Genomic DNA, 25575 nt, shown 5'->3' with positions numbered 1-25575 from the left:
ACATGAGAAGGGAGCTGCCTATGTGTTTTTTTCTTCACAGGCTCTGTGGAAGTAAGAATGCTTATAGGTCTGTTTGGAGGATTTCATATTTTCTAAGATGCTGAGCCTATGCTTTGGACTGTGGAACTGTTTGGATTTATCATTTACTGCTTTTTGTCATGTTTTGAAGAAAGTTCTGCAAGTAAAGTTTTAATTAAACTTATTGACCTTGACAATGTTTTATTTCCAAAAAGGAGTCAGTTTTCATGCACCCAGTCGCTTCAAATTGTGCAATATTAATATCTGCAATAGACCTCATCATCCTTGCTAAAAACAGCCTATCTCAAAGAAACACATTGCTAAAAAAAAGAATCCAAATTGTAAAGCTGTTTATTCAGCAGGAAGGGATGGGGTGTGGATGAAGCAGAGGTCAGATTGCAGAGTGGGGAACACTTGTAGTGGGGAAAGAGTGTGAGAGATCTGATCAGCAGCAATGATTTCTGATTTCTGAATCTGCGGGACTTCTGCAGTGGGGTGGAGGGCAAGCCTTGGCTGATGATGAATTGGGTCCTCTTCAGGCACTGCAAAACAAAAGTTAGGATGGTAAGTGGAAAAAGCATTGAACTGTGCAACTGGCACTATATCAAAATTTTGTCCCAACTACTACCTCTTCCTCTTTTTCTTCTTGGATTGTCCAGTCACAAACCTTCTTCACAGCAACAGCAACCAACAGATGGCAGATCTACTCAGAAAAGCCCTGCAGTTGGACTGGTGAATGTTTGGGCTTCCAGATGCAGCTCCTGAACTACAACACCCACCACCCCCAGCCAGCATGGCCAAGGCCTTGCCACACTTGTGATGCCAGCAAAATTCAGGGCCCTGTTTCCTTGGGGCAGCTGTTGGCAGGCCCTTCTTGTGGGGCTTGGTTTGCCATTGCTCCCGCACATAGATGCACACCTCGGCTCCCTCCCCTTGACAACCTTGGAAGAGAAAAGCCCACATCTGCCTGTAAACAAGCTTCCGGACTTGTCTGAGGATTCCTTGGGCTCCCGAATGACTGTTGAATGGCAATCACGGTGCCCAGGAAAAAGGATTGGCTGCAAGCAGCAGTGGGAAACTCTCCTGAGGTTTCTTGGTCTTTGATGCTTGTTGCCATCATCCCTGGCCATTGACCATGTTTGTTGAGGCTGGTGGGAGTTGTAGCTGAACTGCATCTAGGCAGCTGCTGATGTTTCCCATCCTCTCAACTGACCATGAGAGCCTCCAGTGCCTGGTATCTGAGTGCTGTCCTGTCTCTCTGCACCCAGATAGCTTGATTCCAGGTAGTCTAAATCACCATTGGACACTGGCTGCCCATTACTACATTACCAGTGGGGGGGGGAGTAACTCTCTACCCTCCAGCTTCCAGTTTTCCAGATGTAGCAAACTCCCCCTCTTTAGCCAGACTTATCACTCACCTGAGGAGCTTGTAGCAAACATCTGCAATGCAAAAACGGGAAAGAAGTTCATGAGTATTAGAACACAGAGATGTGACTTTAAGAAATCCAATTGTCAAGCAAGCATGGGAGGCCTTGATGGTCAGGATTGACTCCCACTAAGCAAAACAAGTAGGCTTTTAATTTTTTTAAAAAAAATGTCTGGTGGTATTGCTTATACCCAATGGATAAGCTAGCTTGGAAAATCTCACCTGGCCCATTCCTCTACTGCCATTTCACTCACAACCCAACCTCTGGATCAATTTGTGGGAATCAGTGTTATCCTCGCAATGAGCAGTGTTTTTTTCTGGGGACACTCAAGGGTATGCAGCACAGGTACCTTTTTCTTTCAAATGTTAAAAGTGTGAGATTACTGTAGCAACTTCATGATGAGTAACAGCAGCATGCTAAACCAGACAGGTTGAAAGGAAAACAAATCACAAATGCTATACTCACCAGACTTGGGGAGGATTACCATCAGGTCGTCTGTGAGCCCCACCTTGTGGTAATGTTCCTTGAACTTCTCCAGCACTTCATTGCTGATGTCTTGAGTGCGGGCTGCATCCAGAGGAGGTCAGAATTAGACTCTGTTCACATATACACAATGTTTGAGGTGGTGAGCAATACCTTCACCAACCTCCAGTTTGTGGGCAGGGCAGGGTAGAGTCTTGAGAGGCTGCCATGTGGAGGGAACACCCTAAGGGGGTTCCAGTCTGTGGGCTGAGGCTGGAGGTAGGGAGGAGGAGGAGCTTTCAGAAGTGGTTTGAATGAGGGGTTGCACCTCATGGCCTGGACACTTGCCCCACATTCACATGACATGCGCTGGGCCCCCTCAATCTTGGGAGCAACTTGGCAACTCTGTTTTCATGGCCTTCCCTCCATCAACTTTTAGACTGTAAACTTATTGGGACAAAGGCCTGGCCTCTTAAGCTTTATAAAGTGCCTCTTGCGGCTGATGCTGCTGTACATAAAACAAAACATCTGTCTCATCCCACCTTAAAACTAGTGGTCCAGCCTAACCATTTAACAACCTTCTCCCTCCCTGCAAGGAATGCTGGGAACTCTTGTTCTATGGGAGGCATCGAGTCCTCTGCATCCTCCACCAATTCCCAGGATTCCAGATAATTTAAAGTGTCATAAAATGGATGCTACTTTTTATTTTGGTAATTGAGCCTACCCCATGCTATTATGAAGTGTGAGGCAGCTGGAGGAGAGGAGGGCAGTAGTAGCAGCAGCAGCGAGGTATCAGAGGGGAGAGCTGTGCCACATAGCCTGCCCTGAAATTCTGCTGTCCCCATCACCAGTGCTGAAATAAGATTCAGCTGCCAGTATATGTGGGAGAGATGTGCCATCTTTGCCTTCACTTCAGGCAGCAAATTGCCTTGTGCTGGCCCTGTTTAGTACCGTACTGTACTATATTATAATCTATTGCAGGACAATGAGGGTTTTCTAGTTTTATCTACAACACACACACATCTTCCTGGCTTTAAAACCATGGAAGACAAGTGGCTGCTGAGTTAATCAGCACAGCGCCCAGGAGACAGAGAAGAAAGCAACTCCTGAGTTTCAGTGAGGGGTCCCGATCAGGGGATTCAATCAGGGGGCCCTGCTTTTGCCTGGGATGCATCAGACGGTGTGCAATCCCTTCAAGGAAGCAGCCCCAACTTAGCAACACTGCTCTGCCGTCAATGGCTCAGGAAGTAAGATGGCGACTCTTGCCACCTCCACCCTCCTTTCTCTTGCTCAAGGATGGGTCATTGGAGCACATACTATACAACTGGACGGTGGTGCTGCTGGGCTCGTTTTCGACCTCCTTGAAGGTGTAGAGGAGGGCAAAGTTGGTGTAGTCGGTTTCCAGCACCCGCATATCTCTCTTGGCATTCTCTGAATGAAGGAAAAGAGGGACCCCCAATTAGTTCTGGCCCTAGGGACTCTGAGGCCATGGGAGGAGGGTGAAAATCTGTTCTTTGTCCTTTCAACTTTTCCTTCCTCCCATCTTTCCAGAGCCAGAGCCAGAGCCAGATAATATTGATTTCCAGAGCCAGATAATCACCCACCAAACCACACTCTGAAGTTATCCCATGCCACCCTAAATAAATTCTGCCTTTCCCTCGTGTGGCATTGCATAGCATCACAAAGATTGCCACCTCCAAGATTCTTGACTTCTTCTAGAGTCTCCATCCCAATTTTCCTAGATGGGTGAGAAGGAAATGATCCAAGAACCACTAATGTGAATGGCAAGCTCTTTTGCCAGCTGGGCTGCAGAGAAACCAGAATTTATTTGGAAATTGCTAGGAATTTTGAAAAATGCTTGTTCAGTGTTCTTGCACTTAGTAGGCAAGGGAATAGATATGTACCAAAACATGTGTGTTTCAATCTGCATTAAGAAGTACCCTGTACATGCTCAGGATCACTCTGTTTCAAGCCTTTTTATCTGAGAGAGAGAGAGAGAAAAGCACTCTGCACAGGCTCAGAGGCACACAGGATTTTTTAAACACATAACCATTTGTCAGGTCAGTTTTGCAAAGTCCTATTGTCCCTGTTGCCAGAGTCACTGTGGTGTAGTGGTTAAGAGTGGTAGACTCGTAATCTGGGGAACCGGGTTCGTGTCTCCACTCCTCCACATGCAGCTGCTGGGTGACCTTGGGCTAGTCACACTTCTCTAAAGTCTCTCAGCCCCACTCAGCTCACAGAGTGTTTGTTGTGGGGGAGGAAGGGAAAGGAGAATGTTAGCCGCTTTGAGACTCCTTCGGGTAGTGAAAAGCGGGATATCAAATCCAAACTCTTCCTCTTCTTCTTCTTCTTCTTACTACCACACAGGTAGCCCCTACTCAGAAAGAGGTCACGTGCCAGGCTTTCCTCTCACACAACATGTGGTTGTGTCCTGGCTCTGGACCAAAATCCTGCAGAGGGCAAAGTCCTCAGGGAACTGCAGCTCTGAGAAGGAGATTGGTTCATGCCCTTGTCCATCTCATGGGGGTCCACTGACACTTCCCCCTCTCTCCCTGAGTAGACACCTTGGGCACCAGATTCTGATGGCTGGCCCACAGATTCCATGAGAAATCAAGAGAAAAGTCCTCAGAAGAGATCCCTGCAGCTGGAAATCCTATTCTCACAAAGGAACCAAGGGCTGCAGCAGAAAGCTACAGTTCTTTCACTCACACTCTGTGCCCCTAAGACCTTGCTGAGGCAACCTGGCTGTTTGACCTCAGGAGCAGGGGATCTCTCCATGGTCCTGATTTCCCTCCAAGGTGCAGACTTTTGCCTGCCCTGGCCATGCCTGGGAAACCCCTTGCTTGGTGCATCCCCTCGTCTGAATCATGACAGGCTGGGCGGGGGGCAGGAAAATGCAATTCCGGGGGCAAGCCTTAACACACAGCCCTGCTCCCCTCTCTACACGCCCTAAAGCACTTGTGCCCTACCGTCATTCGTGAAGTGTGCAGGCTGGTCTGCCTTCTTAAAGTACATCTCTACCTTCTTGCACTCCTCAGGGCTGAAAAGAGAAATGAGGGAAAGACACATAATGTGTTTAGACATAATAGAATTATACAGTTGGAAGGTACCACAAGGGTCATCTAGTCCAACCCCCTGCAATGCAGGAATGTTTTGCCCAATGTGGGGCTCAGACCCACAACCCTGAGGTTAAGAGTCTCATGCTCTATCTACTAAGCTATCATTTGATTCTGAGTAGCTTTAAAGCCTCCACAAACTTTACAAAGCAGTAAGTATACAGAGTTACACTTATAGGGACCTGTTTAATGTTTCTAAGCAACTGGGCCCAGATAGTAAAATCTGCCCATTTTTTTTTAATATTAGCAAGAGGTTGAGCCCCACCCCCCATTATAGAATCATAGAGTTGGAAGGGACCTTGATGATTATCTAGTCCAACCCCCTGCAATGCAGGAATGTTTTGTCCAATGTGGGGCTCGAACTCATGACCCTGAGATCAAAAGTCTCATGCTCTACCAACTGAGCTATTAGACTATGGAGGCTGCTTCCCCGTGGGGCATATTCAGCAGAGGTGCTTTGTCTCATTCGCCCATATTTTAATGTGGGGGAGGGGCACGCTTGACATCGCGATCCCTTTCTCAGACGGAAGAACAGGGAAAGGAGCATCATTGCCATTGCTGTCAATGTGTTGAGTTGGGACTCTTCCTTCATATTGAAGATTTAGCTGCCCAACATATTCACAGGTGTTTGGGGGTTACATGTTGCATCTTCCCCAGCCAGCAAGACCAATGGTCAGGGATGATGGGAACTGGAGTCCAAAACTCCCAGAAAGCCCTACACAGAGTGAAACTGCATTATGAGAAACAAAATAGAAAATTCCTTCCAGTAGCACCTTAGAGACCAACTGTGTTTGTTCTTGGTATGAGCTTTCGTGTGCATGCACACTTCTTCAGATACATTATGAGAGCCGGTGATAATGTAGCAGTTAGTGCAACCACTAAGACCTCAGAGACCAGGGCTCTCACTGGGGGCCAGTTGTTGCCTCTCACCCTAACCTACCTCACAGGTCACTGTGAGGATGAGAGGAGGAGGCAGAAACATATACACCCCGATGAGCTCATCTTAGAAAAAGGTGGAATAGAATGTAATGGAATAAAGAAATAAATTATAACATTTGCAGCGAGTTTCATTTTATCATCCCACTTGTGTATTTTAATTAGCATTAGGTCACTTTTCCAGGATGTATAATATTAGGAAAGTACTGATTAAATTAGTGTTGGGATACTATAACACTTCAGTGTTGATTTGCAGGAGGAGTGGGGTGGCCGGGGTGGGGTGGGGGAGCATTAAGCATCTCCTTATAGGGAAATGGTCCAAACCCACCCCAACAAATTTTGATCAGCATTTGGCACATCTGTTCTGAAAGAGGGTGCTTCTCCTTGCTGGCTCTATGATCCAGCCACAGGGGATCACCAATCCATTGTAGTCTACATGGAAACACCCCCCCCCAAGGCAAACCAGAGTGAGGGGTGTGCCTTCCATGCTTGGTCTAATGAAGAGGGAATTTTTTCATCCTACCCCAGCGATTTCAAAGGGTTTCACAGGGAGGGGGTATTTGGGAGGGGCATATTCCCCCTCCCCCCAGAAAATGTGCCCTCCCTCCCCCATTCTTGATCATGTAAAGTGCTCCTAAGCATCTAGCAGTAGTTACTTACAAAGGGTAGCCAGTAAGTATTTTCATGTCTCCGTTTGGAAGGGGTTTGACTAAAGCAGCAGATGTTGTCATGATGCTCTTCATGCCCTGGAATACGGGGCAGTTTGATGTTCCGGCCATGATGTGCCACATCCCTGCAAACTGGAGGAAACCATTCCAGTCAGACCAGAGGTCTCACCCCTCCACTCCACCATCCAGACGAGGCCAAATCTGGCATTCCCCACATTTCTGTGCATTTCAATTAACCTGCATTATTTGTGCCAAGGCTCGGAGTGGAGCACAGGAACCTCTCTAAGGAAAAGAAGCCCATAATAAAAAAGGAGAATGAATGCACACCCAGATTAAATCTCAGGAGCTGGACTGAAGTGTAGGTCAGCAATAAACCAACAACGGTGTCAGTGAAGCTGACTCTGGCAAGTGCATGAGGTGATGATAAGGCTTTCAAATTTGCCAACCAGATTTGATTATACGGTCAAAACATAACAGAGCAAATGGCCAGCAACGAATCAAGTATAAATTTAGACAGTATTTGGTGGACACCTGCTCTCATCATCCCCTTGCCGCTGGCCTCTGGCTAGCTGGGGCTGGTGGGAGTTCCTTCGGCACCAACTCATGGAGGACACTTGGTTGCAGAAGGCAGAAAGAAGTGTAAGCAATTGGCTAGCTCTGGAAGCAAAGAGAGGGATGTAACTTCCACACAGCAGGGGCCACACCCTTTCCCTACAGCTCAGTACCTTCTGAAGATCGAAGTCTGGTTGCATGGCAATCTCTGCCCGAACGCAGAATGAGCATAGCAGGAGCACCAGAAGGCTATGCATGGTGGATCTCATTCCCGCAGGTGCCTCCTCTTGCTCCTTGCGTGCTGTCAAGAGAAAAGCAGCTGGGCAGAGGAAGATGCCGTCTCCTTCGAAGGCGCCCAACTTTATACCTCTCCCCTTGGGTGTCACAGCGGCCAGGGCACTCTGCAGCGTCCCCTCCCACGTCTTATGCAACACTTTGGCCAAGTGTGGATCTGCTATCTTGGATGGGTGGTATTGGGTAACACCCTATTAAGTGATAATTGCTGGGCTGAAACTGGATAGCAACCAGGGGCAAAACTAGGATTTATTTCACCCGGGTCAAAGACCCAGTTTGGCACACACACACCCATGCGTACTTGTGTACAGAGGGGGGGGGGGAGAGAGAGACTGAGAGCCTCAATGGCACCCCTCTGGAGGCTTCAACCAGGGCAAAAACCCTGGCTAGCTCCCCTGTAGCTACAGCTCTGAGCAAGCCCCTTCGACTGACCCAACAACAACAAGAAAAGAGAACAGGCAGGTTGGTTGAAGGGACACCTCAACATGACTCCCCATGATCCAAAATACGAGAGAGAGATTGCATATACCTTTGTAAATCAAGAAAATACTTCATAAAAAAATACTTTAAAAAAAGAAACTCACAGGTAAATTGGCCCCTTCCAACTCACAGGTAAATTGGCCCCAAGTTGTTAAGGGCTTTATATTTTAACAGTAACACCTTGAACCTAGCCTAGTAGCAGACTGACAACCAGTGCAGATTCCTGAGCACTGGTGTTGTATGCTGAGAAGGCCTCACTCCTATTAGCAATTGTACTGCAGCACTGTGCACTAACTGCTGCTCCCGGTTCAAGCGCATTGCAGTAATCCAGTCTTGAAGTTACCAGTGCATGAACTGCCGTGGCCAACTTTTCCCAGTCCTAGCTTTTTCCTGGCTATATTCAATCATTTCAGTGGGTCTAACTGTGTAAAGGCTACCCACAGTCTCCCAATATTCCAATATTGTTGCTTCCTCTCCCCTTTCCAAATAGGATGCTCATCTCCTTTTCTGAGCAAGGTTTCCATGTCTTTCAGTTGGTTAAAGCATAGCGGTGACAACCCCAAGGTTGCAGGTTTGATCCCCGTATGGGACAGCTGCATATTCCTGCATTGCAGGGGGTTGGACTACATGTCCTCAGGGTCCCTTTCAACTTTTCATTTCTATGAATCTATGAATCAACCTCTACCACTTTTCTTGCTCTGGGCATGCAGCAACTGGGAGGAAGTTGAGGTCCTTCAGGTTTTGCTGTTTGTTTAAAGAAGCCAGTAATTTGAAGGGGGCGTATTGTGTGCATTTTCTCTTAAGGCAGCTTGGCTCAGCTGGAAGGCCTTTGCACAAGGGGATTTAGGAAAGCTTCAGGAGGATTTAGATAAAGGCAGGATTAGTTCACAGGCCACTTCCTCTCTCTCTTGATTGCAGCTGGTTGGGAGTTTCTGCCCACTGGCAAGAGAGCAGTGGCTCTTGCCACAGGTTTCAAGCCAGCTCCATCTGTCAACCAAATGACACATCTAGAAGACACATTTAGTTCCCCTGGACTAAAGCATGAACAGCTAAGGCTAAGTCTGACTTCTCCCCCAGTATAGGGCAGTAAATATGGAGGAAGGCACTCCTGGGCACTGAGGTCACCAGCATATCCTTGGATAAAGATAGAGCTGGATCCCTTTGTGAGTCTGTTGCTCTAGGGCCAGGGAGTGCATTCTTGTTGAAAATAGGTTGGACATTTCCACCTAGATCACCATTATCATCAACCAATGACTACCACCACCTAGTTTGGATCGAACTTTAGTTTGTTCACCACATGTTTAGTGGACCACAAGGTTAACGTGAGTCAACAGTGTGATGCAGCAGCAAATAAGGCTAATGCTATTCTAGGCTGCGTCAACGGAAGTATAGTGTCCAGATCAAGGGAAGTCATAGTGCCACTCTATTCTGCCTTGGTCACACCACACCTGGGATACTGTGTCTAATTCAGGGAACCACAATTTAAGAAGGATATTGACAAGCTGGAACATGTGCAGAGGAGGGTGACCAAGATGATCAGTCTGGATACCAAGCCTTATGAGGAATGATTGAGGGAGTTGAGTACATTGAGCCTGGAAAAGAGGAGACTGAGAGAAGACAGGATAGCCATCTTCAAATATCTTGAGGGCTGTCATCTTCAAATATCTTGAGGGAAGATGGAGCAAGCTGTTTTCTCCTGCTGTATGTGTGTGTGTATTAAAAATTGGAATTTTTAACATCTCTAGGTAGGACTGAGAGTGTCCCTTGCCAAAACCCATTGAAACTTACTGCCAATCAGTGTAGACAATACAGAAGGAGATAGGCTAATGGTCTAACTATGTATAAGGCTGCTTCCTCGGTTCCTAACTTGTGGATGGATGCAATGAAGTCCTCTTGACCACCAAAACACAAAGGTAAATTCCCCAGGTCACCTGCCAATCAGGTCTGGCCCAACCCAATAGACAGCCAGGGGCTCCAGCTAAGAACAGGGAAGAGATTAGATTCAGCTCACATTTTCAAGGCATATCTTCCAAATTTTCACCTTCTGCAACAATGTGTCAACTGAAACACAACTGCCCTTCAAAATTCTCTAAATTTCACAGGCAACGTAAGTCAAGGAACATGTCTAAAAATGCACATGCTAGTGCAAACTGTGCATGGAATGCATATGCTTCTGAAAACAATACACAAAAATGTGTTGTACCGGTATTAGAAAAAAATGCTTTTAGTGTGTGATCTCTGGAAAAGCTGATTGATCGCCTAATGACTTATATTGGTGGAATACAGTTCATTTACATTGCAATACTGCAAACAGTATGCTCAACAAACAATGTGGAAACTATTGCATCAATTTTAATTTTAATTGATAGGTTTGGACAACAGCTCGGATTGAAATAACTTGGCAGTTGCTGCGTCATTAAACTTCAAAGGATAGATTTGGACAACAGCCCGGATTCGAAGATTGGAATGAAGTCAGGAACACCCTCTAGCTATGCATGCAGAAGAGCTTGAAACTCCCCCTGCTAAAAGGGCCAGAGACTGTGGGAGTGCCAAGCTCTTTCTGCTTGAGACAATCCTAGAGTGCTGCTGCCAGCCAGTGTAGGCAGCAGTGGGCTACATGGACAAACAGGTTGAAGGATTAAGACAGCCTTCCTAATGCATTCGATAGATCCTTCAAATGCCTTTGAGTAATAGTAGTAGTAGTAATAATAATAATAATAATAATAATAATAATAATAATAATAATAATAATATTTTAAAAATCTGGGGGATATCAATGGTGCAAAAGGCAACTCTGGGAAGAAATGCAGCATTTCCTGATGGCAGGAAATGATACTTTTTGCAGGACGAAATATTACCTTATTATGACATTATGATAGTAGTAACAAATAATAATTAATGTACCTATGGCCTGAGGATTAAGGGAGTGTGTTCCTGGAGATTCCCCCAATGACAAAACCAAAACAGCAACACTACCATTTTGTGTGACATTTTTTTTAATTTTTAATCAATGACCAGCTTTTACATGGGTGGGTTAGAGGTGAAAGGTGCTCATGGCTGAACAGGAAACAGGTGCTATGTCAGTGCTGGAGAAGTCAAGGATTGGTAGACGGGTCAGAAAATGGGCCTTCCTTGCTCGAAGCAAAACCTGGATTTTCAACCTAGGAGCCTGAAAAGGAAATGGGGTGTGTGTGCCGCATATTTCTGCATTCTGGATATAATCCCAACCACCAACCACCAGATTCAGAAGTCTCAGTTCTCCTTGCTGGTGTCCAAGTAAGCTCAGCCCTCCGCTGGGTGCAAACTACACACAACTGTATTTGTTGACACACCATGACTACGGAACCCCCTGCCACCAGATGTGGCTCTATTAGCTTTAAAAGGGGACAAGACAGACTCAGAGGTCTATCAAGAGAGCCTCCGTGTACAGAAACAGTCTCCTTCTCAGCAGCACCTGCTGAGGACGAGCAGCTGAGCCCGCAAGAAAACAGGAGACTGGGCCCTTGGCCTGATTCAGCAGCAGGGCTGTCATTGCGTCCTGAAGAACTGCCATGGCTGATCATCAGGCCAACCTTCTGTGGGCCTTCCAGAAGCCAACCTGCAGCCCCACAAATGCTCCCAAACAAAGAAGGCCTCTCTTGCTCCTGTTTGCCTCTCAGAGTTTGGGACTTGGGTAGAGCATGCCTGGGAAAACCGAGATCTCTTGAAATCTCCTCCATGCCTCTTCTCTCTCTTCTCTCTCTCTCTCTCCCTCTCTCTCTGTCATCTAAGCAAGCACAGAGTTAAACTATGGAGGCAATAACAGCCACCAGCGTTGAGCGATTTAAAAGAGGATCGGACAAACTCATGGAGGAGACAACTATTGCTGGCTATAATCCGCCTCTGCAGTCGGAGGCAGCCATGCTTCTGAATACCAGTGGCTGGAAAACCTGAAGGGGAGAGGGCTCTCGTGCTCAAATCCTACTTGTGGGTTTCCTACAATATGCATCTGACCGGCCACTGTGAGAACAGGATGCTGGACTAGATGGGCCCAGTGGCGTAGGAATGGCGGGGCGGGTGAGGGTGACACTCTGGGCGCCCTCCCCCGTGACACCAGGGCTCGGCTCCGCCCGCAGCCCAACCAGCAAAGCGCGCCGAGCAGGTTAGCCGTCGGCGCATGCTTTGCTGCTCGGGCTGTGGGCGGAGGCGAGCCACGGAGTCGGACACCCTAGCTGGCTTGCCTCCGCCCGCAGCCTGGTGAGCAGGAAGAAGGAGCGAAGCAAAGGGCCTTATCCTTGCCGCTCGGGGCGGCTGTGGGCGGAGGCGAGCCAGGGAGGGGCGTCAGGCTGGCGCCCCTCCCTGGCTCACCTCCGCTCCGTAGCGCGCATGTGCAGTGTCGCTACGCATGCGTCATATATAATGACGTATGCGTTATACGTAATGACGTTGTGCATGTGCGCTACGGTTTTCCGCCCCGGGTGGCGAAGAGGCTTCCTACGCCACTGGATGGGCCATTGGTCTGATCCATCAGGCTCTTCTTTATGTTCTTAAGCAAGCAGCCCTCGGCACTCGTTGCCCAAGACAGTGGCCCAGCTCACACATAACACAAAGGTTAATACATATCATGTCTGACAAACCATGCTTTGGAGAGCCCCGTGCACTCCTTCCCCAGCAATTGACACACATGCACTGTCAGGGTTTATGAGGAAAGACCTCGGTAAAGACATGTATGAGCTCCAACCTTTCGATTTCTAGAAATGTAACACTGCCCACCGCCTGCCTCTCCCACAAGCCACAAAGTAAAAGGCAACTCACCTACACATCGTCCGTCATGCAAAGATCTGTCCGGAGAGAAAGCAAGGAGAGGGATCAGGGAGTGGTCCAAAGGCATTCGAAGGTGGCGGGGGGGGGCTGCATGCTGGTGAGCAAAGGGTCACTTTGCTACCCAGGGCACAGTCCTGTGTGGCCACCAAATCATAGCTCTGGAACAAGGGCATCCAGAGGTCTTCTAGTCCAACCTTGGCCAAACATGCACCACTAGGCAAGCCCATTGCACTCTTGAATTCCCTACTCCCTAAACACCTCCCCCCAGCCCCACAATGCAATTCAGAGTGCCCAGCTGCAAGAGACTAAAAGTGACTTATTAACCTTTAATCTATGCCCAGGTGCAAACTCCTCTCTGTTGCTCAGACTGGGAATATCATGGGACTGAAACTGCCTTGCACACACTGGTCGATGATCTCCGGCAGGCTAGGGACAAAGGTGAGAGCTGTTTCCTAGTTCTGCTGGACCTCTCAGAGGCTTTTGACACCATCAATCATAACATCCTTCTGGACTGGCTAGAGGGGTTGGGAGCTGGGGGCACAGTTATACAGTGGTTCCGCTCCTTCCTCCTGGGCCGTGTCCAGAAAGTGGTGGTGGTGGTGGGGGGGTGAGTGTTCAGACCCCTGGGCTCTCACTTGTGGGGTGCCTCAGGGTTCTGTCCTCTCCCCCATGCTTTTTAACATCTACATGCAGCCGCTGGGAGAGATCATCAGGGGGTTTGGGCTGGGTGTTGATCAGTATGCGGATGATACCCAGCTCTACCTCTCTTTCAAATCAGAACTAGTGAAGGCGGCAAAGGTCCTGTCTGGAGGTGGTTGGAGGATGGATGGTGGCTAACAGACTGAGGTTGAATCCTGAGAAGACAGAAGTACTGTTTTAGGGGGATAGGGGGCGGGTGGGTGTGGGGGACTCCCTGGTCCTGAATGGTGTAACGGTGCACCTGAAGAGCCAGGTGAGCAGCCTGGGAGTCATTTTGGACTCACAGCTGTCCATGGAGGCACAGGTTAATTCTGTGTCCAGGGCAGCTGTGTATCAGCTCCATCTGGTACGCAGGCTGAGACCCTACCTCCCCACAGACTGTCTCGCCACAGTGGTGCATACTCTAGTTATCTCCCACTTGGATTACTGCAATGTGCTCTATGTGGGGCTACCTTTGAAGGTGATCTGGAAACTACAACTAATCCAGAATGCCGCAGCTAGACTGGTGACTGGGAGCGGCCGCCGGGACCATATAACACCGGTCCTGAAAGACCTACATTGGCTCCCAGTACATTTCCAAGCACAATTCAAAGTGTTGGTGCTGACCTTTAAAGCCCTAAACGGCCTCGGTCCAGTATACCTGAAGGAGCATCTCCACCCCCACCGTTCAGCCCAGACACTGAGGTCCAGCTCCAAGGGCCTTCTGGCAGTTCCCTTGCTGCGAGAAGCCAAGTTACAGGGAACCAGGTAGAAGGCCTTCTCGGTAGTCGCACCCGCCCTGTGGAATGCCCTCCCACCGGATGTCAAAGAGAAAAACCAACTACGAGACTTTTAGAAGACATCTGAAGGCAGCCCTGTTTAGGGAAGCTTTTAATGTTTAATAGACTATTGTATTTTAATATTCTGGTGGAAGCCGCCCAGAGTGGCTGGGGAAACCCAGCTAGATGGGTGGGGTCTAAATAATATATTATTATTATTATTATTATTATTATTATTATTATTATTATGCATGGCACATAAGGCCAGGTATCCTTAATTTTCAATTCCAGCAGGAAACACGTTTATGCCTGTTTCTCCTCTCAGTTTTTCTCTTCCTCTTTCTTCATATAGCCCCCGCTAAAAATCTAGAAACAGGACCAGCAGGCAGATCAATGGTCAGTGTGCTGTGGATCCTGACCCTACATCAGCTGAAAAGCAAGGATTTAGTATGCTTTTAATGATATACACGGGCTATAGCATGACAATGGTGATGGGTTTTAACTGTGAGCTGCTTTGGGAACCAATCCTGGCAAGGATGCAGGTGGTGTCCCCACATGGATCTGTGGAACTCAACTCCCTGTGAAATCAGGCAAGCTCCACCTGACTGGTATTTTCAGATGTTCTTAGCTGATTCATCTCCTCTTTGTCATTTTCAAGAGTCTGATTTGGCTTTCCCAAAAAATTGGTTGTGCACTTTGATTTGTTGTAGCATAGGTTGGCATGGAGCCCCATCATTCATTGATTTTGTGCCAGCTGTAAGACTGCTGCACATTTCTGATGTTTCTAAAAAAGCTGTGTTGAAATGATGTTTCATATTTTGGGGGAGATTTTTCTGAATACCGTATTTGTACACGTCATGGAGATCTCTTCCTTAAAAAGGCATGTGATCAATGTATTAAATCAATGGGGAGGGAAAGAAAACAAAGCAAACTGCTGAGATTCTATGTTTTGGCAACCGGAGCTTAAGAGTGAAGGGATATTTTGGGTTTCAGAATTTGAATCACAGACAGACCAGGCAGGGACTGGACCCCTTTAAACCAAGGATGGGGAGCCACACTGCCTTCAGGAAAACTTCTCTGGGGCCATGTGCCATTGGTGAGGCAAAACTAAGTGGTGTGATGGACTAGACCAGGGGTAGGCAACCTAAGACCCGGAGGCCGGATGCGGCCCAATCGCCTTCTCAATCCGGCCCGCGGACGGTCCGGGGTACTTTTATTTAAAATGCATCTCTGGGTTATTTGTGGGGCATAGGAAGACACTGATACCCCCCCCCCCAAAAAAAAATATAGTCCGGCCCTCCACAAGGTCTGAGGGACGGTTGCTGAAAAAGGTTGCTGACTGGACGGACTAGACTCCTAGCCTAGTGGCTGCCCAAGTGGGCAGTGCTACCTGCTGGGGAGTGAATACCTAAGGTGGGGTGCCAAGACTCTAGGGGGCACCAGGGGGTGCTGGAGGTGAAAATGACCTTCGGGCTTTGAAACAGGTGCTATCGCTGGATCAAACATCATTTTCATTGCATTCATTAAATAGTCTTAATTGGATTTTGAATCAATGCACAATCAGTGGCTACTGCTCTGAATGCCATGGTGCTACTATCTTGAGGCGGCCACACAAGGATGGGGCCTTTTCTGTAGTGGCTCCCCATTTGTGGAATATTCTCCCCAGGGAGGCTCACCTGGAGCCTTCATTATACACCTTTAGGTGCTAAGTGAAAAAGTTCCTCTTCAACAAGGCCTTGGGCTGAGATTAACACTCTATGTACGTTTAAATGTGTTTGTGGGGGTTGTTGTTCTGTTGTTAGCGTTTTAATTATTTACTTGTGCTTTTACGTTGTATTTTTATCTTGTGAACCGCCCAGAGATCTTGTGATGAATGCCGGTATATAAATCTAATAAATACCGGTAAATGAAAATGAAAAAGAAAAAGAAAAATAGTGTGTTGTACAAAGCACTATTACAAATAATGCCTTTTCTTAGGATAGGATGGGGGGCACTGGGATGAGTTTTCTGGTACCAAGGGGAAGGGGCCTGAAAACTGTTTATGAACTGCTGCCCTCTGTCCAAGGTGAACCCATGATAACCCCCACATGGCAATCCCTAGAGGAAGAAACCTGAGGCCTGTCCTGCTCCTGCTCCCAGTTCTCCCACTTACCAGTGCTGGGCAAGAACAGGATGTCGTTATCACCAAGTCCCTCTGCCAAGGCCAGCTGGGTGAACTTCTCCCGCAGTTCGGGACTCAGCTCCTTGCTTCTACCTGCCACCACAAAAACAAAGCGCTGTTGAGCGAGGAGAGTCGGTAGAGCACAAGACTCTTCATCTCAGGGTCGTGGGTTCGAGTCCCATGTTGGGCAAAAGGATTCCTGCCCTGCAGGGGGTTGCACTAGATCAGTGGTGGCGAACCTTTTAGAGACCGCGTGCCCAAATTGTAAACCAAAACCCGCTTATTTATTACAAAGTGCCCAAACTTGTTGAGCTTTTTTTGGGGAGCTTCTGGAGGAAGTGCAAGGAGATGAGACCGGCCGCCACTCCCGTCGCCCAAGAGGGAAACATGAGCACAGCGGCCGGGGCAAAAAAAAAAAAAAAAAAAAAAACCAACGACGGCGGTGCGCGGATTGGAAAGCCTTTTTTCGGAGACCAAACAGGCGGGCAAACAAACGCACGCCTCCGCCTCGCCAAGGGAGCGGGGAGGAGCCAGTCACCCGAGGCGCCCGGGAAGCCTCGTAAAGGAGCCGGGAGCGGAGGGAGGGCGCGGGCGGACACCGCTCGAAGGAGATGAAGACGCAGCAGCGGCTCTCCTTTTGAAGGGGCTTCGGGCCCCGCACCTGCTGCTGCCCCTGAAGAAGCGGAGGGTCCTCGTTCCCTCAGCGGACTTGGGGCAGCGGCAGCGACTTCTCCCGGCCGTCCCAGGAAAGCGCCGCCGGCGAAGGTGTGGAGAGGCTGTTGCGCGCGCGCCTCCTTCGTCGTCTTCCCCCTCACTCACTCAGCCCTTGCATAAGGCGACGACCTCCGGCTGCCAGCGTCGACTCCGCCCCTTCGCCCGAGGCGGCGGCGGGAGCGCGAGCCGCCCGCCCTCGCCTCCCATCCCGGAAGCACTGGAAGGGCGCGCAGAGCCCCGCGCCGCTCCAGTGCCACGCCCCTCATCCCCCGCTCGCCCACCCCCCTCCTGAGGGGCGGCAAGCGCGGGAGGGAGGCAGCGGAGAGACGGCACGTCGGGGGCGCCGGAGGGATCGCTGCACCACGGCGGCCATCTCAAGACCTGGGCCGATGGTGCGCGTGCCAGCAGTGAGGGCTCTGCGTGCCAGCTCTGGCACGCGTGCCATAGGTTCGCCACCACTGCACTAGATGATCCTCATGGTCCCTTCCAACTCTCCAGCTCTCCTGCCACCCAATCTATCTGGTGCAAAAAAACAACAACAACAACCCAGGCTCCCCAGTCCTCTGTCCCCAAGGGGAACAGCGCAAGCCAGAAGGGTGGGGGAGGGGGAGCAGAAGGGAGGAAGGCTGCCCCCTGGTGGCTGAGCAGTGGGAGGAACAGACATACCATACAGCGTCACCATTCTGAACATCTTGTAGTGTTTCTCTTTGGCATACAGCAAGGCATACTCATTGTAGTTGGTCTCCACCACGCGGACATCATGGCGGCTTCCAGAGCCTGGCATCGAAGGAGGCAAGAGGAGAATTGAACTGGAGCCAGCAAGGAGACACAGACACACAGACACACCCCACCACTGCCAGACACTGGCTTTGCACACCACGGAAATGATTCCTAGATTACAGGGGCAGGGGCGTCGCTGGGGAGGGGCGGTAGGGGCGGTACGCCCCCAGTGACAGGGTGACAAGCAGCGGGTGGGGGTGACAAGCAGCGGCCCCTCCCGCCACTCCCACGCACCGCAGCTCCCTCCGTCACCCCGGGAGCAGCAGTGCTGCACGGACGGGGTGCTCGCTCAGCCGAGCGAGCACCCTGTCTGTGCAGCGCTGCTCCTCCCGGGGTGACCGGTGGTGCATGGGGAGTGGTGGGAGGGGCCGCCGCATGTCACCCCCACGCGCCGCTGCTCCGCTCCCTGCCCACTGGGCTCAGGGAGTGGAGCCCGGGGGGAAAGGACAGGGGCAGGCCAGCGAGGGGAATGACACCCCCCTCGCTGGCCCAACCCCTCTCCTTTCCCCGGGACGGCTCCGCTCACAGAGCGCAGCGGGAGAGGGGCGGGCCAACTGGCCCACGCGGAGGCGTTGTTCCATGCGCATGCGTCATGACGTCATGTGCACGGAGCGACGCCCCGCCCCCATGGGTGCCGCTGGGCTTGCCGCCCCCGGCAGCCCAGCGGCTAGCTACGCCCCTGTACAGGGGGTTGGACTAGATGACTCTCAGGATCCCTTCCAGCTCTACAATTCTATGATATAAATGGTAGCAGGCACTGGCAGGTTGGCTTGGTTTGGCACCCACCCAGCCCCCAGCTGCTAGAACCACTTCCCCTCTCCGTCTGGCAAGGGGTGGCTCTTCCATGCCCTGCTTGGAAACAGCCAGGAGGGATTAAGTCAGAAAGGTGCCAATCTCTTTCCCAACCCATCCCTGAATGACGGCTGCCTGGCTGCTGCCCAGCCAGAAGGGAGAGGATGTGGCTCTCACTTACGTGGGCTGGTGTATAGGAATCGGCCAGGCTGCTCAGTCCGGACAAAAAGGCTTTTCCTCGTCTCGCACTCATCGAGCCTAGAGCAGAGAGAGAGCAGGACAGTGATGAAAGAAGGAGAAGCACAGGCAGCCAGCTCAGGAAGCCTCCTGGTTTACAGGGACAACCTTCAGGGTTTTGAGTTCGAGGAATCTCCGCTAAAGCATCCCTGACAGATGGCCATCCAACCTCTGCTTAAAAACCTCCAAGGAAGGAGAGTCCATCTCCTCCCAAGGGAGACCGTTCCACTGTTGAGCAGCTCTTACTATCAGAAAGTTCTTCCAAATGTTCAGCTCAAATCCTCTGGAGGGCACCAGGTTGGCAGAGTCTCGCTTATGCAATGCTCTTGGGTCACATTTATAAACAAGTACATACTGTAAATCTAGGGACACGGGTGGCACTGTGGGTTAAACCACAGAGCCTAGGGCTAGCCGATCAGAAGGTCGGCGGTTCGAATCCCTGCGACGGGGCGCGCTCCCATTGCTTGGTCCCTGCTCCTGCCAACCTAGCAGTTCGAAAGCACGTCAAAGTACAAGTAGATAAATAGGTACCTCTCCAGCGGGAAGGTAAACGACGTTTCCGTGTGCTGCTCTGGTTCACATGACCCGGAAGCTGTACGCTGGCTCCCTCGGCCAGTAAAGTGAGATGAGCGCCGCAACCCCAGAGTCGTTCGTGATTGGACCTGATGGTCAGGGGTCCCTTGACCTTTACCTTTACTGTATATCTACAGCTGGGTTCCTATAGATGAAGGATTCGAACACAGACCCACAGAGCTGCATACAGCCCTGGTGAAAGGCAACCCATGAATATCCCCATTTTACAGGTGGGGAACACAGAGGCTGAGAGATGAGAGGCCAGTGCAAGGCCAGCCGTGGCAGAGGATTTATTTTATTTTCCTGCTATTGTTGAAATATTGGGAGTGATAACTCTCTATGGATCAACTGCAAATCAGCCTCCTGGGAGATGCCAGCTTGCTTCTGTCCACATCCATCCAACATCTCTCTATTGCAGAATCTCTATGGGCTGTCTAAAACAATAATAGCAGCTTCAAGCGGTGCATCATTAACCTGTGGAACTCCCAGTCACAAGGTTTGTGGCCATGGGGTTAGATGGTTTTTCTTTTTAAAGGGTTCTACGGATGCAAGAAGAAGGGTCCATTGCTACCAACAGTGATCAGTTGTGAAAGCACTATGGAACCTCCATGTCCAAAAGCAGTGTACCCCTAGAGGTCAGTTGCTGGGAGCATGCAACAGGCAAGGGTCATTGCCTCATGCCCTGCTTGGGGACTTCCCCAAGTCATCTGACTGTCCATATTTGGAAGCTGGAAATGGGGCTGGGTGGATCTTTTGCCTAATCCAGCCTGGCTCTTCTCATCTTACCCAACATCCTGACTCTAGGATCAGTTCAACATGGCGCACTTCCAAGCAAGGCAGCCACAGTCTCCCATCATATCTGGGCACCAGTGCTCCTGAACATGGAGGTTCTGCTCCTAGCCTTCTGTGCTGACAAAAGACCCACCCCTCCATTAATCTCACTCATCCATGATTTTTGATGCCATCCCACAATATTAATTCCATCTGTCAGGTGCGGGGGGGGGGGGCACGCCAGGCCAAGGCTTGGCAGCCCACCTGTGCCTCCTTACTTGGGGTAAGTGGAGGTGATATCCAGGTCCCCGTCCTCTGTGGCCACAACCACCGTGGTACACATCTTCATCACCTGCTTCTTGTCCTGGAACCAGCGGGCGTTGGAGGCGATAGCGATGCTGTACCATTTCCCTGTGAACTACAAACACAGGGATCGCTTTAACACAAACGTTTTGCTCTGGAATCTGCTGCCTGGCCAAATGGTTGGGGTGGGGTGGGGTGGGGGGGGACGACGACGCAATGCCTCGTGGGCTGACGGGAGACCCCCAGTTCCCTGATTTATAAACCTTTCCTTATTGCTTGCCAGTCCACTGTGGTGCTCTTGGCTCTTCCTCCCTCACACTTGTGCTAAAAAACAGTGCAAGCTTCAGAGTAACACAGGGATTTTCCTTGGCCTGGGCATTAAAGATGCAGGGAGAGGAGAGTCATACTGGCACCTCTCTTTGGAGCAGCTTTGCTCTTCAGATTTCCGCTCCGGCCACCGTAAATTAAGAAACTTTGGTGGAAAACTCTCTCTTGGAGTTGGGAGCACATAAGCCACACAATTAACAAGGCTAAGTCAGAATTAGCCCTCTTTGTCTCTTTGTTGTGCCCCTTGCTGAACACATTTCAGCGGTGTGTGGGTGTGGGGCACAAACAAACAGATTGTTTCCAGAATTTCGAAACACCTTCCCTATTTATTCCCAGCTTCTGAGATATGAAAAGCTCTAGCTCCCCGGGTAGAGCAGCTGTTTCGCAATCCCCACTGGCAGCATCTCCAGGTGGGGCTGGGAGAGGCCCCCACTTGAAACCCTGGCTGCTGCCAGCCAGTGTTGACAATACTGGGCTTGCTAGATCGAGGGTCTGACTTGGCCTAAGGCAGCTTTCAAAATTCCTGTACACGCAGATCGTTGGCACAGGCATTGTGTGAAGAGGTAGCGAGTGAGTTTCCTTCTCATTCCTTTTGCGCAGGCACTAGCCAGACAATGGGACCATCCTCGTGTCAGTCACCCTCTCTTCTCGTCCTTCACAGGACTTGGCTTGGAGGAGGAGCATACATTTTCCAATGCCTGGAGCATGCCAGCGGAGACACTGAATGACAGGCAGACCTCTGAGCCAACTCTCTCTCCCAGAGAGGTCCCTTTGCAAGAGCCTAGATACGAGCTGTTCAGGGTCTAACTGAAAGACAACCACTGTGGCATAATGGCTAGAGCACCAGACTAGGACCTGGGAGACCAGGATTCAGTTCCCACCCTCAGTCATGAAACTCCCCTAGAGTGTGGCCTTGGGCCAGCCACTGCCTCTCTCAGACTAACCTACCTCACAGGAAGAAGTGTGCATGCACACGAAAGCTCATACCAAGAACAAACTCAGTTGGTCTCTAAGGTGCTACTGGAAAGAATTTCCTATTTTGTTTCGACTATGGCAGACCAACACGGCTACCCACCTGTAACTACCTCACAGGGTTGTTGTTTCGATTAAATGAGGAGGGTCATGCACGCCACCTTGACCTCCTGGAGGGGAAGCAGGATGGAAATGCAATAAATGAAATGAAATTAAGTCATTTCATTTCAGATTCTGCAAGGGTCCCGGGCAGACGATCCAGGGACGGGGCTTGCTAGGTTTAAGCCAAGCTCCATGCAGACAACTGAGCTCAGCTCTTTGGCCCCTGAGCTGGGGGCAGGGACGGGGGAGAAAGGCTCGGTTACCTGATCCTGCTGGAAGTCGGGCTGCACAGCCACTTCAGCCTGTACCTGGGACAGGCAGCCCAGGGTCAGGGCAAGGACGCTGAAGAATTGTGTCCGCATTGTGCCTAATGCTCTCCTGGGTCTGCTGCTGGCCTCTCTCTGCACAGCCTGTCCAGAAACCCAGGCCAGCCGGCTATTTATTGGCCAGTTGAGCAATGCTTCAGGGTGGGATCATGCTGACCTCTCCTCCCCCCACCCCCACTGATATAGTCTGTTACACAAAGCAGAAAGAGAGAGAACAGGGAAACAACATGAGCGGGCGGAACAGCTGCTGCAATTTCCCACCCGCTATTCCCTCTCCGAAATGCTGACTCCCTACTGTGGCCTGGAGCAGGGAAGGGTTTTGAAGTATGGGGGTCTGCTGGCACTCTGCTTGTGTATCACTACAGGAAACGGGGTTAGATCTACAAGTGCAAGCCTTTTGGTGAATGATAGAGATAAAGGAGAGCAGGCTATAGTTTCTAGCACAGCAACAATGACCAGGTCGTCTGCAAAAGGCCTCAGAAGAGGTGAAAAGCACCTATTTTTTCCCCACATCAACAATAGATCACTTGACAGCATGGGAGCAACAATTTCAGCCAGGGACAGCGTAGGAGAACAGACAGCCTGTCCTATCCAGAGTTGGCCTGTGCCGTTACCAAGGGCAGAGCCATCAGTAAAAAAGAATAGATCAGTGTTGTGAAAAGGCTGAGAAGCAACTTGGATCCATTTGAGTGTAGGCATGAGCAGAGTTGCCAAGAAACTCCTACACTCATAAGTTGATATGTGTTGCACAGGGGAAATGTTGGGTTTGCAAGCACAGAAGAGTCTAAACAGCATGTGGAGCGTCGAGGATTAAGGATTGTTCTCCACTAACGGACCAACTGCAGCTACGACATGCAAACAATGGGAAATTGAGCAACCCAAAAGACTGAGTTAAAAAAAAACCTGAAGCAACACCTGATTCTTAGGGCCTTGCTGGAGGCAAGAGCTTGTTTGAGCAAGACAAAGGCTGCACGCGTAAGCCTTCAAGAAAACTGCTACAAGGCGAGGGCAGCTGGAGAAAAAGGGGGAAAGACTTTAGTTTCTAGTCCCTGTTCACCAGCTTTCAAAAGTGCATATTGTAAAAGCAACAGACAACAGCAAATTCATACATAAACCTTTAAACAATAGCTTTACTGTGAGTCTAGAGTTGATCAAGCTCAATTCCCAGTGTGCCATAGGGCTGACCTCAGTGTTGCAAAAAGGGCAGGTTCCACCCTGAGATGCTCCTGCCACAACTTGTTATTTCAAACAAGATCCAGTGCCAGTTGCAAGGCCTCCTGGTTGGCAAGGCTCTCCACCTTCTACCCTGGCAAACTGAACTGAAACCAAGTGTGCACATTGAACTTCGGCATCTTTTCAGCCAGCACACGCAATCTGTTCCTTGGGAAAAAGGCTGGGGGCAAGGGAAACTGTGATGGGAAACAACTTCTGTCAGCTGACCTTGCAGCTTGGGTGAATTAGATTGAAGGAATCACTTACAGTTTTTGTAATTCAGAGGCTTTATTCATGCAGGAATTACTTACAGGATGAGTGGGGGTGAGAGAAAGAAAGCAGCAGATATATTGTCTAGAGAATCGCAAAACAAAATGGCTCAGCTTTTAGGAGCAGAGTTAACTTACACAAACAGCTGGATAGATTGAAACAAAAAAAAAAAAAATCCTTCCAGTAGCACCTTAGAGAAGAAGTGTGCATGCACACAAAAGCTCATACCAGTAACAAACTTAGTTGGTCTTAAAGGTGCTACTGGAAGGTTTCAACTATGCCAGACCAACACGGCTACCTACCTGTAAGTAGAACAGCTGGATAGATTGTTGCACTAACAGTGCCCTCATATAGTTTGAAGCAACACGTGCATTAGCTAGAAGTTCAGTGAGAAGGAAATATATTTGCTCTTCTCCTTCTTCTCTCTGTAATACCTTCCATGTCCTTGGTCGTACCCATTTGTTCACAATAACCTTGGACTCACTCCTCCTCCAGAGCAGGTTTCTGTTGATGCTGTTTCCAGTGTCCATCTTCCTCTGAGCTGCTCCTTCTCATTGGCTGCTAGGAAAGCCTGTCTCTGCAGCTAAGCACCCTCTGCTTCCCTCTTTATGTTTAACTGAATACTTTTTAAAGATATGACTTGTTTCAGTGGGCATTTTGAGTGATTTTGGGGTTTACTGTTAATTCTATCAGATTTTAAGGTGCATCCTTTTGGTACCCTTCTGAACATCACTTAAACTATGGTATTAAGTGGAAGTAAATGAATCAAATAAGTAAGAAAGTGTCATTGAAATGAATGCAAGAAGAGCCTTGGACCTGGGTCAGACCAGCTGCACATCTAGTTCTTTTAGAGACAGTGGGGTGTTTAATGTATTCCAACCCCTTGGTTTTGATGTATGGATGTGTGTTTTGCTAGTCATTTTGAGTTGCCATAGCAAAAAAAAAAAATCATCTAAGAATTTAAGAAGAAGAAGAAGAAGAAGAAGAAGAAGAAGAAGAAGAAGAAGAAGAAGAAGAAGAAGAAGAAGAAGAAGTACAAAGATACTCTGGTCCATGGGGTCACGAAGAGTCGGACACGACTGAACAACTGAACAACAACAAACAAAGATACAGCACTGCTCCAAAGGCATAATAAAGCATTAACTCACAAAAATATTCCCTTTACAAAGTATACAGTATATTCACACTTTCTTTTGGTCTGTGCTTTCTAGACATAGGTCTTACATTCCCAGGTCCAGGTCTGAGCGGGTTTTGTTTTGGTTTGGTTTTCATCCTGGCAGACAAAAGTGGTCCAAAAGTGGTCCAGGCACTTTCCTGGGAAAACATGCATTTTACTGCTGAATCAGAGCAAACAGCAAAAAGAACCCTGAAAATCCAATAGCTGTTTGCTCCCACTCAGTGGTAAAAAAGAGGGTTTCCCTGGGAAAGTGCCTGGACCAACCTCCCCCCCCCCAAAAAAAACCCACACTCAAGCACAACTTTGTGTCTAGAAACGGTGCACAAAAGGAAGTGCAGATGACCCCTTAAATGAGCCAGACACTTGCATACATACACAGGTGACAATGTGCTTCAATATTTGTATAAAAATAAAAAATTCTGGGGCCCGGTGCCTTCAGTTCTTCATTCCTTTGACCCCCACCCCCACCCCATGTGAAAATGCATTAACAAGGCTGAAATGAGATTTTAAACACACACACAATACAGTCCCACGGCATCCACTGCTGTGAGCTACTCAGAGGACAGTGATGCGGAAACACAAATGTCATGAGGCCAGTGTTTTCCATTTGTCTACCGCTAAGCCGGCATTGTGTAACAGTCCGCC

General features: G+C 49.4%; 2 protein-coding genes and 1 non-coding gene across 4 annotated transcripts; all 3 read right to left on the bottom strand.

Moving 5' to 3' along the window:
* Window positions 1–535: 535 nt before the first annotated feature.
* Window positions 536–7716, bottom strand: LOC117047547 (lipocalin-15-like). The gene is made up of 7 exons (XM_033150824.1): window positions 7353–7716; window positions 6620–6759; window positions 4877–4947; window positions 3225–3338; window positions 1911–2012; window positions 1437–1458; window positions 536–560 (listed from the first exon to the last, which is right to left on the bottom strand). The coding sequence occupies exons 1-7, from the start codon at window positions 7446–7448 to the stop codon at window positions 554–556; spliced, it is 552 nt and encodes a 183-aa protein (XP_033006715.1). The 5' UTR covers window positions 7449–7716; the 3' UTR covers window positions 536–553.
* On the bottom strand, window positions 5366–5437 carry TRNAK-UUU. Its single transcript has one exon. It is a non-coding gene; the product is annotated as a tRNA-Lys (tRNA).
* Window positions 7717–10952: 3236 nt separating the features above from the next.
* On the bottom strand, window positions 10953–22446 carry LOC117047544 (lipocalin-like). 2 transcript variants are annotated; one of them, XM_033150820.1, is made up of 7 exons: window positions 22209–22446; window positions 20520–20659; window positions 18842–18918; window positions 17755–17865; window positions 16366–16467; window positions 12748–12773; window positions 10953–11122 (listed from the first exon to the last, which is right to left on the bottom strand). In XM_033150820.1, the coding sequence occupies exons 1-6, from the start codon at window positions 22305–22307 to the stop codon at window positions 12748–12750; spliced, it is 555 nt and encodes a 184-aa protein (XP_033006711.1). In that variant the 5' UTR covers window positions 22308–22446; the 3' UTR covers window positions 10953–11122. The 2 variants fall into 2 exon arrangements, with proteins under 2 accessions (XP_033006711.1, XP_033006712.1); XM_033150821.1 differs by having other exon boundaries at window positions 10953–11114.
* Between the last annotated feature and the right edge of the window lie 3129 nt (window positions 22447–25575).

Source organism: Lacerta agilis, chromosome 5 (assembly GCF_009819535.1).
Source record: "Lacerta agilis isolate rLacAgi1 chromosome 5, rLacAgi1.pri, whole genome shotgun sequence".
Classification (NCBI taxonomy): domain Eukaryota; kingdom Metazoa; phylum Chordata; class Lepidosauria; order Squamata; family Lacertidae; genus Lacerta; species Lacerta agilis.
Note: the sequence above shows the minus strand (reverse complement) of the source record. Positions and strands in the feature narration are given on the sequence as shown.

Bases quoted from the DNA above. Each gene is read 5' to 3' on its own strand.
- LOC117047544 (XM_033150820.1), bottom strand. From the start codon at position 22,307: ATGCGGACACAATTCTTCAGCGTCCTTGCCCTGACCCTGGGCTGCCTG. The intron at 17,866-18,841 runs GTAAGTGAGAGC...CTTCGATGCCAG, and splicing joins ATTCCTATACACCAGCCCAC to GCTCTGGAAGCCGCCATGAT. The intron at 16,468-17,754 runs GTATGTCTGTTC...TTGTGGTGGCAG, and splicing joins CAGAATGGTGACGCTGTATG to GTAGAAGCAAGGAGCTGAGT.
- LOC117047547 (XM_033150824.1), bottom strand. From the start codon at position 7,448: ATGAGATCCACCATGCATAGCCTTCTGGTGCTCCTGCTATGCTCATTC. The intron at 4,948-6,619 runs GTAAGTAACTAC...TTCTCTTTTCAG, and splicing joins ATACTTACTGGCTACCCTTT to CCCTGAGGAGTGCAAGAAGG. The intron at 2,013-3,224 runs GTATGTGCTCCA...CTCTGGATGCAG, and splicing joins CACCACCGTCCAGTTGTATA to CCCGCACTCAAGACATCAGC.